The sequence below is a fragment of the Condylura cristata genome, unplaced genomic scaffold (genome assembly GCF_000260355.1).
Source record: "Condylura cristata isolate star-nosed mole 26May11 unplaced genomic scaffold, ConCri1.0 scaffold00003, whole genome shotgun sequence".
Lineage (NCBI taxonomy): Eukaryota > Metazoa > Chordata > Mammalia > Eulipotyphla > Talpidae > Condylura > Condylura cristata.
The window spans coordinates 34,750,875-34,766,188 of record NW_004567104.1 but is presented as its reverse complement, the minus strand read 5'-3'; the positions used below and the strand labels follow the sequence as shown (position 1 = coordinate 34,766,188).

General features: G+C 42.6%; 1 protein-coding gene across 1 annotated transcript in view; it reads right to left on the bottom strand.

Moving 5' to 3' along the window:
- CD80 (CD80 molecule) overlaps positions 1-13,320 on the bottom strand; it is a 25,408-nt gene extending 12,088 nt beyond the window's left edge. Inside the window, exons 1-2 of the mRNA XM_012731613.1 lie at positions 13,254-13,320; positions 2,141-2,455 (exon numbers count right to left, since the gene is read on the bottom strand). Coding sequence (XP_012587067.1) covers positions 2,141-2,455; positions 13,254-13,320 — 382 coding nt within the window. The remainder of the gene's footprint in view (positions 1-2,140; positions 2,456-13,253) is intronic.
- Positions 13,321-15,314: the final 1,994 nt, after the last annotated feature.

Genomic DNA, 15,314 nt, shown 5'->3' with positions numbered 1-15,314 from the left:
TAATATTTTATTAGAAAAGGGAGAAGTGTTTTAGAAGGGTGAAATCTGTTAACCTAGTAAAGGTGTTAAATATAGCCCTGTCCTCAAGTTAGTGGAGACTTTCATATACTGCTATGCCAATACATTATTATTTTGCAGACTTAGGTGAAAGTACGGAAACAAGCTTGTCCCAGTTAGCCTGAGGTTTCCCGAGGCTTAGCACTAAAAAAATCACTTGTGTGAGAAAAACCCTCTCAGTCCTAGGGAAAATAGGACAGTTGATCCCCTACCCAAATAAATGAGAGATGTCTGATTTCTTGCTTCTTAAACTCTGGCCCAGAAATACTGAACTTAAAATGGCATTTTAACAAGATCCCCAGCTGATTTACAAGTATCTTGACATTTGTGGAAACAATTGGAAAAGTTAGAATTGGTACTGGGTCAAATTAAGTATACGAAATTTCCTCTTCAGCCTTCTCTTATCCAGTTTTGGTGTGCTCCCCCCTCCCCACTCCCCAGCCCTTTTGAGGCCCCAGCACTTGCACGCCTTTAGCTGTCCAAGGTCTCCTACTCTTACGTCTACTGCAAGGTCCTGCCTTCCCTGAAACTGCCTCTTCTCCATCATGGATTTCTCACTCTGTCTTCCTATCAGAATATATCTGTCCTGAATCTACTTTTGACTTGGTATTATGTTAAAAAATTACATATATAGGCCCTCCCTGGTGGCGCAGCTGGTTAAATCACAGCACTAAGAAGCTTAAGCCACTTCCGCATGAGTTCAATCCCCATGTGGAGGTGACCACATGGCACGGCAGACCTCTCCTGACCCGCCCGCTGCTCTCCTCAGCAGTGTACTTCATCGATCTGCCTGTTCTGCTCCCCACTCTGTCCCTGGTGAATCCTCTCACCCTCCACATCTCTGGCCTGTACCCCAGTTCTGTATGAATAAATAAAATAAATCTTAACAAAAAAAAATTACATATATAATGTAATTAACTGAAACAGTACAGACTCATATATTTGTAGTGTCACCTCCCCCAGGTAACACATTTTCATTTTTTATCAGGGAGCTTGTAGAAGAACTGTTGCAATTAGCAGCTATCATGGTGGGAATTCTAGGGATCAACGCTGGTCAGAATTGTGAGGGGGGCTCTTAGAGCCCCCTCAGTTCACACCATGACATAATATTTGCTTTCTCCATGCATAGAGAATCTACAGGGTAAGTAAGATAATTCCATGTAATTCTGGCTTATCGCCCAAGTTTTAGCTGTGATCTGCAGGCTACAGCTGAAGATGCAGCATAGCTGAAAACCAAAGCATGGCAAAGTATTGAAGAACTCACTCAATCAATACCTGCTTAAATTATCTATTGTCGAGATTAATCATGATCTTTTATTAAGAAGTTCGGATTCCATAAGAGGCTCAAGAACTCAGGGAGGCAATGTGGGAGAGGCAGTATGTTGAATTTAAGTGTGAAGGAATCACCCAGGGTTACAGAATCTCAACAAGGACTCAGGCTGTATCAGCATCTTCTAGTACTATCATCGATGGTCAGAACAAGGCCTCTTTCTACCCATCAATGAAGAATGCTTGCCCTTCAAAGTATAAATAGGGTGTGATCAAAAGAATTGTCTTCGCCGGGGAAGGGATAAAGGATGTATCCAGTTCTCTAACATCTCACTTTATAGATATGCCTGTGAGTTGAGAGCTTTCAATGTACAAGTAAATTGTTTTGAAGATATTAGAAAAAAGCAGTTCAATATTCATACTAATAGACTTGAAAACTATTTATACCTGCATTGTTCTTATACTGTTTAATATATTTTACTTTTACCAGAATATATGACTGCATCGAGTGCAGTTAATAGTATAGTTATATCAAATCAAATGTGTTCCCATATGATTCTGAAGGCTCTTTACGTCATTACTGTGTCCAAAACTTAAACTGTCTCTGGGCAAAAAAATGCACATGAGTAGCTATTTCCAGGACATCTGGAGAAAGCAGTTCTAATGTATTGTAAAGCTAGAGACTCACATTAACTTCAAAAATGAAGTGAGAAGCATCACCGTTTAGTCTAACTTCCACCCAGATCAATAGGAGTATGTCTTTAAGAGTATCACAAATCTTCGGGTTTAAAATAAATCAGAAAATCCCACTGACCTCTGACGAATAACATCACCAGATTCAAGTGTACCAGTTTGAAAGACGTCTTATCCTGCTTCTGAACAACACAGGTATACGTGCCGTTGTCTGATGGGCGCAGAGCCAGGATCACGATGGAGAGGTTGTTGGCGAGGAAGAAGGTGCGGTTCTCATACTCGGGCCACCATTTTTCTTTTCCAGCCATGAGAGTCATCACCACTGCATCTCCCTTTTGCCAGTAGATGCGAACCCTCGCCAGCTCTTCTGAGGAAATGTTAAAATTACAGGGGAGTACCACTTTGTCTTTCACTGTCTTCTTTACCTCGATGGTGCCTACGGAGAAGCAAATGAACAAGATTGTTATATGTATTAAGTACACAGTCCTGCAGAGCTAGCAGGAAAAGAACCCAGGCTGTTGCATCAAGTGGCTGAGCATGACCAGAGAATTCAGTATGACTTTGACTATTTTGGCCCTAGTACTTTTTTTCCCCTTCACTTTTTAAAAAAAATGGGATTAACCAAATAACAGAATTTACCATCTGAACCATTTTTAAGTGTACAGGTAGTAGTGCTAAGCATACTAACACTGTTGTGAAACAGACTTCCAGAAATTTTTCTTCTTGCAAATCTGGAACTTTATAAGCACGAACAACTCTCCTTTTCTCCCTCCCTAGGCAACCACCACTCAACTTTTTTTTTCTATGAGCTGGATTACTTTGGATACTTCATATGAGTGAAATCATATGGTATTTGTCATTTTGTGACTGATTTATTTTACTTAGCACAATTTCATGAGGTTCATTCATGTTGTGGCACATGGAGAATTTCCTCCCTTTTTAAGGAATGATAATGATAATAATAGTGATGGTAAAGAAAAACATCCCACTAAATATATCCTATATAAATATCCTATATATATATGTACATATATATATATACATATATATTACACACACATGCACACACAGGTATGTATATAAGTAATATATAAAAATACACACACCCCACATTTCTTTATCCTTTCATCTGTAGGCTATTTTGAACACTTTTTTTTTTAAGATTTATTTATTTATGCATACAGAACTGGGGTACAGGCCAGAGGTGCAGGGGTAGTGAGAGGATTCACCAGAGTCAGACTGGGGAGCAGAACAGACAACTGAGGAAGTACACTGCTGAGGGGAGTAGTGGGCGGGTCAGGAGAGGTCTGCCGTGCCATGTAGGTCACCTCCAGAGCCAAGGATTGAACTCATGCTGAAGTGGTTTTAGCTTCTTAGTGCTGCATTTCCCTGCTGCACCACCAGGGAGGGACCTTGAACCACTTCTTATGGAACCCATGATTGCCAATTAGGCCAAATATGAAAGTGAATTATCTTTTCAACATCCCGTTTTTAATTCTTTCAGAATATATACCCACTAATGGGTTTGTTGGGTCATTAAGAGTTTGTTTTTCATTTTTTTGAGAAAATGCCATATTGTTTTCCATAGCAGTTTCTCTGTCGTTCTTTGTAAGTCATTCTTTAGAAAACTTAAACCATTAAGTTTTCATTATTATGTGACCATTATGTGATACTTTTCTTAAGGATTTTCAAATGATATGTAGTAAATCTGAACCTTCTTCTAGATCAGGGAATTGTTAGTGCTATTACTTCTTATTTTCTCAATCCAACAGAACACCACCCCCAACAGAAGTCAGCCCTGACCAAGGTCCTGGGGGTGGGAGCAGGTGGAAGGAAGCCATTCCTGCCCATCTTTGTCTGAATGCTTTTTGTGAATCACTCTCCCTACTGTCTGTCATCTCCTATTTTGCTTCTTCTGAGCTTTCACTTTGGAGAAGAACAAGTATTTCATTTAATCCCCCTCATGGTGCTGTAGATAGCTATTATGATTTTTTCATTTTAGCAGTTTGTAATGTGAGTTATATATAAGAACACTGTATTTGTGCATCTTCTCAGTTGTTTCTTTCTTGTATTTGCCCTTTTCCTTTTCTACTTGATGAGATTTGGCTGTATGCCAGGACCTTTTGCAGTCTTTGTCCAGTTTCACTCTAATCATAGCCACTTAGCAAGGGTGAATGCCCACATGGATGCTTGTGCCATTAGCCTTCCCTCAGGCTCCTGACCAATGTAGATGACATCTCTCTCTCTCTCTCTTTTTTTAAAGATTTATTTATTTATGCATACAGAACTGGGGTATAGGCCAGAGGTGCAGAGGCGGTGAGAGGATTCACCAGAGACAGAGTGGGGAGCAGAACAGGCAGATCGACGAAGTACACTGCTGAGGGAAGCAGTGGGTGGGTCAGGAGAGGTCTGCTGCACCATATGGGTCACCTCTGGGGCGGGGATTGAACTCATGCTGAAGTGGCTTTTAGCTTCTTAGTGCTATGCTTTAACCTGCTGCACCACCAGGGAGAGCTCTGACATATTTCTTCCAGTAAGTCTGGACTGCTTTGCTATCTGCTCCCCTTTGTGTTGACCTGAAACTACCTTAACTTTATCATTCTTCCAGATGGGCATGAGTGCAACATTGAACATCTGCCTCAGTTCTTTAGAATGTGGGAAGGTGCATTAAAATATCTTTTACAACTCTTGTTCTCTTCAGATATGACAAGGGGACTGAACTTCATTCTGGAGGCTGGTGCCTCAGTGATGCCAAACAAAGGGAATAATAGATAGGTGTTATTATCCCCATTGTTTGTATGAGGCAACTGGGGCTTGAGAGATTCAGGAAATCTAGCAGCGGGTCAGAAGGCCTAAGATTCCAGGCACCTCTTGGTCTGCAGTCGTGAGGGAAGTCTAAGGACAGAGATGGAGAAGCCATCCAAAAGAGGCTCATATTTTAAATAATACAAGTCGATTCTCACTTCTCACAGATTCTATAATTGCAGATTCACCTAGTCTAGGATTTTTTGGTAACACCATACTCAGTACTTGTGATAATTTTACAGTCATTCACACACATACACCGAGTGGCCAGTGATGAGGTAAAGCGAGGAGACACCATGCCATCTCATTTCAGCTCTCGGAGTATAACCGTACACACTTGGCAACCCACTAATGCCATAGTTTTCATATTTTTATTCATTTTTTGATGGTTTTGTTGTTTAAAACTGTGCTGATGTGCTGGCTAAGGTTGTGAAGTAGCTCACAGAGAAAATAGGTGTGTTAGGTAAGCTTTGTTCAGGCATGGGTTATAGTGCTATAGCCATGAGTTCAATGTTAGTGAATCAATAGTACATACTCAGTGTAACTTCTTGGGCCCTCCCTGGTGGCACAAAGGGTTAAAGTGCAGCACTATGAAGCTGTCCGCAGCCACTGCGGTAAGAGTTTGATCCCCAGCCAGGGAGGTGACACGCATGGCGCAGCATACCTCTCATGTCTCACCATCGCTCCCCTCAGGAGTTTATTTCAGTCAATCTGCTTGTTGTGCTCCCCACTCTGTCTCTGGTTAATCCTTTCACGGCCCCCCTAACCCCGCCCCCCATCTCTGGTCTGTATCCCAGCTCTAGTATGCATAAATGAATAAATCTTTTAAAAATAAAAATAAATGAGGCTTCTTGAAAACAGAAACACACATACTACAATTTGTCAGTTAACAAAATGTCATCAGAGGATCACAGGAAACTAACCCTCTATTACCCTGAACAGCAGTGGTTCAGGATTTACTAAATTCATTGTTGTCAAGCAAGTGAGTGCTAATAACCACTACAAATAATGACAATCAACTGTACTTGCATCACCTATTTAAAATACATACCCTTTGCTGGAGAAAGTAACATGCTTTTTTGGATATGTGACATCCATTTCCTTAGAAATTCTTGTGCTCCAGATCTAAAACTGAAACCCTCCAGGGAGTTCATTTTTTAGAAGACCTCCTCCAGGGTTTTCTGCCCTAGTTACTATCAACACTGGGAAGTTAATAAGATACTCATTATAAAGACCTCACCCCTGGAACTCTCCATTTTCTATCTGTCATTTCTACAGCCTCTGTTCTCCCAACTGCATATAGTACAGCAATGCACAGAACATAATTGCATGTATATGCACCACTTCATTTAAAATGCAGAAGTGTAGGAGAATCTATGGATAAATTTTATGCAAATTTAGACAGCAAGAACAGACTTATGGGACTTCACTGACTGACTCAGGAATAAAACCTTCCTGTCTTCTGAGTATACACTATGATCCACTCTCTTTTCACCTGACTAATTTGGAATTTGAAGCTCTCAGAATTGAACAAGATATAAAAGAGAATCATGAGTGAGTGTTAATGCCTCTACCGAGAGGCTGCTTTGTGTGTTGAGGTGGAAAGAACATGGGTAGTCAATAAACTCCATGTTAGTTGTGTAACCTTAGGCAACTTAAGTTCTCTGAAGTCCAATCTTCTCACTGGTTACTATAAGGATAAAATGATGTGATTTATATCGAGCATAATCTTCAGATTTTTAGGCCTTATTTAGGATAAATAAGCCAATACTGCTCTTCTCCACTCCAGCCCATTCTCACTACTTGACTCTTTTGTTTTAAAAAGCAGAGTCCTTTTCTTTCCACCTTGTGACTTTAGGTTGAACTGACTAATTCTTCTCATTTCCACCAGACAAGCCTCATTCATGCTCTAAAACTATTCCTGCCCTCCTCAGTGTCCTAAATGGATCTATATCCTTTATGTATCTTTCTGGGGTGTCTGTCATCCATGCAACAGTTGCCTTCTAGCTTGCTGTTGCTAAGAGGGTCCCAACTGAAACATTCTGCTCTTTTCCCCAATTGTATACCCCATGGATATCAATATTTCAGCATCTAAACTGGGTCTCTGTTAGCTCCTAATATTCACCAATAGCACCAAATGTATCATAACCGTCATTTCCAATTTGGGAGTTCAAAATTCCTGGTCATTTTTCTATTATATTTGACCTAAAGTAGCATCCCTCTAAGGCCCGAGTTCTTTCATGATTGACAGTCCGTCCGCCCTGCCCCCCCATCACCATGCTGCTTTCTCTCCCTTATGCCCCATATCCACAGAGCTATACAGGTGCCTCAGGAAGGTCCACATCTAGGAATCTCATTTCTAGGCCTGCCTGTCTTTTGACGGCAGTCATGGGGCATCACCTCTCCAACTCACCAGTCACTCTTCAGGCCTCCAGCAAACTAGAGCTGGCCCCACGGCAGCCTTTAGGTAGGGAGCTTTGTCATGGTATTTTCATAGCACTGTGAGGATAACTCAGAATAATCTAAGACACCCTTTTTGATAATTATGCCAAACATCACCAGTCCAGGCTTTAGGGGATAAACTGAAAGGGGAGGAGAAATGAAAAAAAATAAATACACTTGAAGGAGCATATTCTAAAGTGAAGCTGTAATAGCTAAATAAACCAAGCTTTCTTTAAAAAGCGATACAAGAGGAGCAAAATGATACACAGAAGCAGCATGGACTATGAATTTCCATAGGCTTGGGCTCTCATCAGAGTTATTCTAGCACTCGCTGATGAACCGCTTTCTCATCTTAAAAAAAAGTGATGCCCACCCCTCAGAATCATTATAAAATTAAATTCAACTAAGCAGTATAGCAAGAAAGACACTAGGCTATAGCAGGTCTGTTGTAAGAGTTTCCTTTCCTCTTTCCCTCTGCTCATTCCAATCCTTTTATCTTTTCCTTTTATCACACTCTGGGGTTATGTCAGATACATAAGACATTGGTATTGCTATGAAACCAGATCCCATGACAGACAACACTTAACTCATCTGGGACGCTAATTAAGGAATATCTCCTCGTCAATCTGTTTGGACCCACTGAGAAAGAATCCAGGATTTCTAATTGACTCTGCCATGTGCAAACTGAAAATGATCTAATTTTAATGATGGTTCCCAAGGAGTTTTTGTCCAGCGATCTCAGGAAAGCGTGGGTGCACTCTAAAGGTCAAGTGAACTCTTCAGTGTTATTATGTGAGGTCCTCTCACCAGATGCCTGGCTGAGGAAGAACCAGACTGAAAAGAGGAACCAAAAATCTTCTGGGAAATTTGGAAATTCCCACTAGGCCTCGGCTTCTATACTTAGCAGTGGAGGGGAAAATCAGATTCTGGAAGTGTAATAAGCATCACTGCTAAAGCCTAATTGAACGTCTGAGCTTGCTCTACCATTTTATAATAGACACCACAACACCTTCTCAGCGGCATGCTGAGCTGACCAGGCATGGCCCAACGCCTTCCCAGAGAGTTGCCTCAGTTCCAAACATACCCTGGAGACCTCTGCATCTGTGCCATCCTGCCACTTTCAGTCCCGTGTCTGCTTTATTTCTCTTCAAGCCTGTCTTCAGCTGGCCTATATTAACATATGTTGTTATTCTGAGAGTCATGACAGCTAGGGATTTGTCTCCTTAGCTCATTGCCCAGTGTACAGAATCTAGAACAGGGCCTGGTCCACAGCAGTATATCCAATCTTCCACTATGGTAAGTAGGGTATTCCTAGGAAGCGCTCATAAGCCCAAAAGGCACAAATTGAAGAAACACTTATCATTAGTTTATTTATCATTAATTTATATAGAAACATTTTTGAGTGTTATATAACCAAAAAAAAATAACCTACCAAATAACATATAACACTTAAAACAGCACTAACATATAGTCCATATGGGAATGACATGATGGGTACCCAGCCTGTAGAAAGCAATTCCCACAGGAATCTGGCAGCCCCACCCCACCCTACTGGGAGGCTTGCAGCTCCAAGAAGAGCTGCCACAAAGCAAACCTGAAGCAATACTTTCATTTTTCTGCTTTTTTTGCGAAAGTGAAAATCCTCTTTGATTTTTCCCTTATGGAATACTGGTATGAAGCTGCTTTCTCAAGAGAGTGAGATGGTATGACAGGAACTTTCAAAAAGCAGGGGCTATTCCATGTGTTTGGCGAGAGCGTGATTAGGGGATGAGCTCTGCTTCCATCTCCTGCTTATTAGAATCATGATCTTGAACAAGCTGACTAACCTTCTTAGGTGTCAGGTATCATTTCTGCAAAATGAATGCAGTATTATTTCCCCTGCTTACATCATATAATTATCATGGGGACCACATGACACAATGATGTAAAGGTACTTTGCTCTCTATCATGTGCTGCCCAAATTTGAAAGGGGTCGTTCCTCTCACACACAGTAGTCTGACTGGTTGAATCACACTCAGGACTGGTCTAAAATCAAAAGGTAACTGGATGACAGCTGAACTGAGCCAAGTGTCTGCATCTGATGTGAGGTGCCCGCAAGTCACTTCCCAAGGCAGCAGCCTGGAGGGACAGGGACTGTGACAGGGTAGAGGGGAGGTTGAAATAAAGGCACCTGCTCACATCTCACAGTGACTGTGGGCAAAATGCCCACCTGCACAGCACATGGACACTCTACACAGTGGGTACCCCCCAACCCACCTTTCCCCAGGGGAGGAGCCTTTCACAACAAGCATGGGGGTTACTGGATTCAGACCAATAATGCACCTCTAAAGAGTTCAATATACAACAGAATATTATACAGCCAAGAAAAAGTATTGAAATATTGATCCCACAACATGGATGAACCTTGAAGATGTGATGCTAAATGAAAGAAGCCAGACACAAAAGCCACCTATTGTCTTACTCCATTTATAAGAAAAGTCTGGAATTGGCAAATTCACAGAGACAGAGAGTAGATCAGTGGACCCAGGAGATGAAGAGAGGGCAATAGACATGGCTGCTAATAGAGGCAGGGTTTCTTTATAGACTGATGGAAATATTCTGAAATTAGGTAGTTATGATGGTTCCCAATATAATCAATACATTAAAGGCCACAGAATTATACAGTTGTATAATAATATAGTTGTATTCAATTATATGATGGTGAGGCTTTTATCATTGCAAAACAAAGCATGTCAGAAGACACCATAATAAAAATAATAAAATTTAATTTATAAGTTAAAAAAAAAAAAACCCAATCTAGTAAGACATGAATCTTCTCTAATCCCTTCATAGTGGTGGTGGGGTGGGGAACTTTCTGGCCTGGCCTCTTCTGCCGAATTGGCCCTTAGCAGCAGTCAGGGCCAGCAGGGTCAGTGTCTACTCAGGTAGAAGGGGAAGTGTTGGTGTAGTTTAACTTCACGCTGTGCTGTGAGGTACCCTATCTCATTGAGAACTTGAATTTACTTTTAAAAAAGAATGGTCTTCCCTGGTTTTAAAGAAACACACATTAGAAAGAGTGGAAAATCCAGAGCCCTGCCTAGTGGGGCAGTGGGTTAAAGCACAGTACTAGGAAGCCACCACAGCCACAGCAGCACGAGTTCAATCCCTGGCCAGGGAGGTAACCCACATGGTGTGGCAGACCTCTTCTGACCTACCTGCTGCTCCCCTCAGCAGTATATTTCAGTACATCTGTCTGTTCTACTTCCCACTCTGACTCTGGTGAATCCTCTCACTCCATGTACCTCTGGACTTCGCTCTAATTCTGAACGCATAAATAAATAAATCTTTTTCAAAAATTGGAAAATAGAAAAAGTATCCAGTTCACTGAAGTGGATGTCTGGGGTCCGTGGCCAGCAGTATTTAGGCAGTGCATGGAGGATACAGGGAGAGGTTCTGGCTCCTCCAGCTCCGTGTTGCTCCTGACTTCTAGGCTACCATTGTTCCTGCAATCCAGCTTACTCTTCCTAGAGACTTCTCCCCTCCACTTCTCTCCCCTTTGCCCCCAGCCCCACAGCTGTGCTTCCTGGAAGGACTTCAGCTCTGAGGAAAAGTTGCCCATGCCCTCTGAGAGCTGCCCTGCCAGACCGTGTGCTTCACAACGGCCAGTTCCTGGAGCACATGAGCTCTAGTGTCTCAGCCTCTGCAGACCACATCAGAAGTGGAGAGATGCCAGCTGCCCTGCTCTGTACAGGAAGGAGAGGTCATCTGTCTTAGGCAGCAGTGACTGCCTAGGATAGGACAAATTGCAACGTTCTGATCCAGAGCAGGAAAGGAAGGTGTTGTGTGGCAAACGCCCTGCCCCTTCATAGTTTCACTCCGCTCGCGTCACCCAGTCTTGTGCCCCACAGGTCACGCACAAGTCCCATCTACACTCCCGTCTATCACATCTTCACCAATTCTGCATCATACACACGTTCCAATTCATTCATCTCCTTCAATTCCATATTTTCCATCAAAGTTATCACCAGGCATTAGAAATTACTAAAACAACCACCAGATAGGCCAGTCAGAGTCAAACAGGGTCATACAAATCACTCTTGATGCTTCAGAAACATCTTTATCTTTAAATGTCATTTAGAATTTTAATATTCAAGCTAAAGATCTGGGGCTCAGTAGTGCCAGCATCACTTGGATGTTTGTTAAGAATGCAGCATCTCGGCCCTCCCTGGTGGCGCAGCGGGTTAAAGCACAGCACTGAGAATCTAAAGCCACTTCTGCATGAGTTCAATTCCAGCCTGCCCCGGAGGTGACCACATGGTGTGGCAGACCTCTCCTGACCCGCCCGCTGCTCCCCTCAGCAGTGTACTTCGTCGATCTGCCTGTTCTGTTCCCCACTCTGTCTCTGGTGAAGCCTCTCACCGCCCCTGAGCCTCTGGCCTGTACCCCAGTTCTGTATGCACAAATAAATAAAATCTTAAAAAAAAAATAAATAAAAAAAAAAAGAATGCAGCATCTCGACCCTCCCTGGTGGCGCAGTGGGTTAAAGCACAGCACTAAGAAGCTTAAGCTACTGGTGCATGAGTTCGATCCCCGCCTGCCCCAGAGGTGACCCACATGGCGCAGCAGACCTCTCCTGACCCACCCGCTGCTCCCCTCGCAGTGTACTTCGTTGATCTGCCTGTTCTGTTCCCCACTCTGTCTCTGGTGAATCCTTTCACCCTCCGCATCTCTGGCCTGTATCCCAGTTCTGTATAAATAAATAAATCTAAAAAAAAAAAAAAAAAAAGAATGCAGCATCTCAGAGCCTCTCTGGTGGCACAGGGGTTAAAGACAGCGCTATCAAGCTGTTGCCAGCCACTATAACACAAGTTTGGTCCCTGAACAGGGAGGTGACTCACATGGCACAGCAGACCTCTCTTGCCTCACCTATTGCTCCCCTCAACAGTGTATTTCCATAGACCAGCCTGTCCTGCTTCCCACTTAGTCTCTGGTGAATCTTCTCACACATACCCCCTCACATCTCTAGCCTACACCCCAGTTCGTATATGCATTAATAAATAAATCTTAAAGAAAAAATAGAAAAATGCAGCATCACAGACTCCACCCCAGGCCAATGTAAGCAGAAACTGCAAATTTTGGTTCATGGCAAAATGAGTGGAAAGTACAGAGAATACCCACATGCTCCTTCCTTCTCACTTGCACAACTTTGCCCACCGTCAACAAAACTCCCAGTGGTTCATTTGTGACAATGAATATACACCACGTATCATTATCAACCCAACGTCCACAGTTTACATTAGGGGTCACTCTCGGTTTTGTGTGTTCTATGGGTTTAGAAAAATGATAGTGACACCTACCCACCATAATAGCATCATATAAAGTATTTTCATGGCCGAAAAAAAATGCTACCAACCACATTTTAACAAGGCTCCCCTGTGACTCATACATTTCATGGAAGTTCAGTCAATACTGGCACAGACCATGTCACCCCACTAAAAACCTGTCCAATGTTAAGAGAAAAATTTAGTAGTAAGAAGACTATATATCTCAACTACTTTTCCCCCCCTCTACTTGGAAAGATCGCCAGTGTTCTGTTCTTGAAGCAGACCACTTTAGCTGCATTGTCTCATAGAAATATGGTCTAGGAATCAGTGCTCTAGACCAGCATCCTTAGATGATTACAAAAGATGAATGAACACCTAGTGTTTATGAAAGAGACTCCACCTAAGCTTTCCTTCTGGATCAGCTTTTTTATCCTGTAAAAATAACATTGCCTTTCCCTTCTTGATGGCCTGGGTTCTTGAACTAACTTGGCCACTGACTTGCCATGCTGTTCCCAGGCAGGATTTTGACCCTTAGTTTTCTCATCTCTAAAATGGACTGAAATGCCCTAAAGGTCCCTTCCAGATTACAAGGAAATAGCAGGTCACAGCACAAAGAATACCATCCCTTTTCTCTAAACCCTGAGGCAGTGAACTTAGTTAATTAAGATCCTGGAAGCTGCTTACCTTCAGAGTAGTGAAGATTCAGCAACAAGAGCTTCAAGAATATGAATACTGATATTAGACACTTCATTGTGAGATGCATGGCTGCTGCTGCCGTACAAGACGGAAAATGAAAGCAAAGAATTCTGAGCCAAGTGAGATTTGGGTACCTCCCAGTATGCACCAGTCTTGTGCAGTAGACAATTCAATTGCCTAAATAGCAGGTTCTGTTGTGATTTTTGCAAAATGACTGAGGAGAGGCCAGATGGTATAGACGGGCTTCCAAATAAAGGACTGTGGATTTATGTTCACAACCTGAAAAAGAAAAAATCACCCAAGAAATTAGGACAGCCTCCCATTGGGTCATAAAACTCCTGAGTCGCCAGTCTGAAATGAGTGGGGGATCTTAACTGGAGGCCCCTCTAAGTGCAGTCATAATGGTGAGAACCAGGCACAGGTCAGGGAACTTTGGGAAGGAGACACTTCTTTGTGCCAGTTCCAAGACCCGAGCAAAGCTCTTCCTATGGAATGGCTCTTGACTCAGTGAGAATGATTAGGACTTTGGTACAAACAGAAAATTCTATTGGCCCTCACTATCAGTCAGCTACCCCATGAAGTTCAGATCCTCTTCAAGAACATACCAAGAAACACTGAACACTGTGAAGGCATGTTTTGTACAAAGCAGCATTTAAATTATGCAAAATGTAGGGGGTAGAGGACTTTATATAACAGCAAATTCTATCATTTGAAAGGGAAGGAAAAAGAAACACTATAAGCAATTATGCATATTATGACCTATAAAGACAGGAAGATGATTTTTTTTTTTTTCAACAAAAACATCAAAGTTTAGAAATGAAAATGAATGCTCTGGCCAACATGATTCTCTCAGACTGCCATCACAAACACAGTTCCAGGGGACCCAAAGACTGTTTGGGTAAAGGATATTTTGGAACCACTCAGAGGCAGTTTTCCTGTCACACCAGATTCTTTTATTAGCCACACCCCATTAATCAGAATTTGTTTGGAGATAGTTATTTACCTGATTTTGACTGATTTGGAAAACTCAAATTCAGAAATTAATCTTGCTACCCTCTAAGAAATCTGAAACAATGGGTCATAACTCCGATGATGATTTTCCAAGTAGGTTGGGAAGCTGTAGCCTCCATGGGAATAAAAAACAGTACAAAGCCTCCTTTGGGGGCAAGTACGCACCTAAGAGGTAGGAATCAGAGTCAAGTTGTCGTATCTAATGAGTTCAACCACGCCATCGCATATGAAGTTCATAGTAAATGTACTTACTGTTGAAGAAATGTTTGTTTTCTCTAGTTGTAAAAATCAGAGGATGAAATTCCACTTGTGAGAACTTCTTTTGCTGTCTTTAAAGTAATGGCAAGCTACACACATCTTCTTTGGTTAATATATCAGTGAGGTGGCATTTCCCCTTCCAACTTCCTTTTTAATAGAAGGCTTTCTTCACCCACCAATACTTAGGTCAAGCAGTGTATGACTCTGGTGCAATGGGTGATTTAAGGAAGCTCCCCCACTGCAGTCCTTTTTAATTCCTCTACGTCCTCAGAGGGTGGGGCCAGGGCAAGCCATTCAGCAGTCTTCCCTCTCTACCACACACACACTCACAAACACCAAACACTACAGCAATCTCGAAGGGGAAGGAAGGCTCCACTGGACAGCCAGGGTTGGAGGGAAGAAAGGTGACGCACTAGTGGGAGGGGAGGTCTGTTGATTCTGTGTGGGCGATGGTCTGTGAACGTCATGGTGGCTGTTTCTGTCCTGGTCTGCAGTTTTGTATCAGCACCCAGAGTTACTCCTCCTTGTTGCAACCACACCACTGCAAGAGTGGACTGGTCTTCACCTCCATGGAGGGGGATACTTCTTGGAGAGTGCTCCGGTCACAGGGCCACCCTTAAAGGCACCCTTCTCTCCTGCATCCCCACTATCTTCACATAGAGGGCTCCTGGTGAGATGGTAATGGTCGTGATTGTCTTGCTTCTGCTCCTCTTGCAAGAACAGCAGGGCAGCCTTGGAACAAAGGGAAAAAATAGCCATCATTCAGAAGTTGACAAGTTG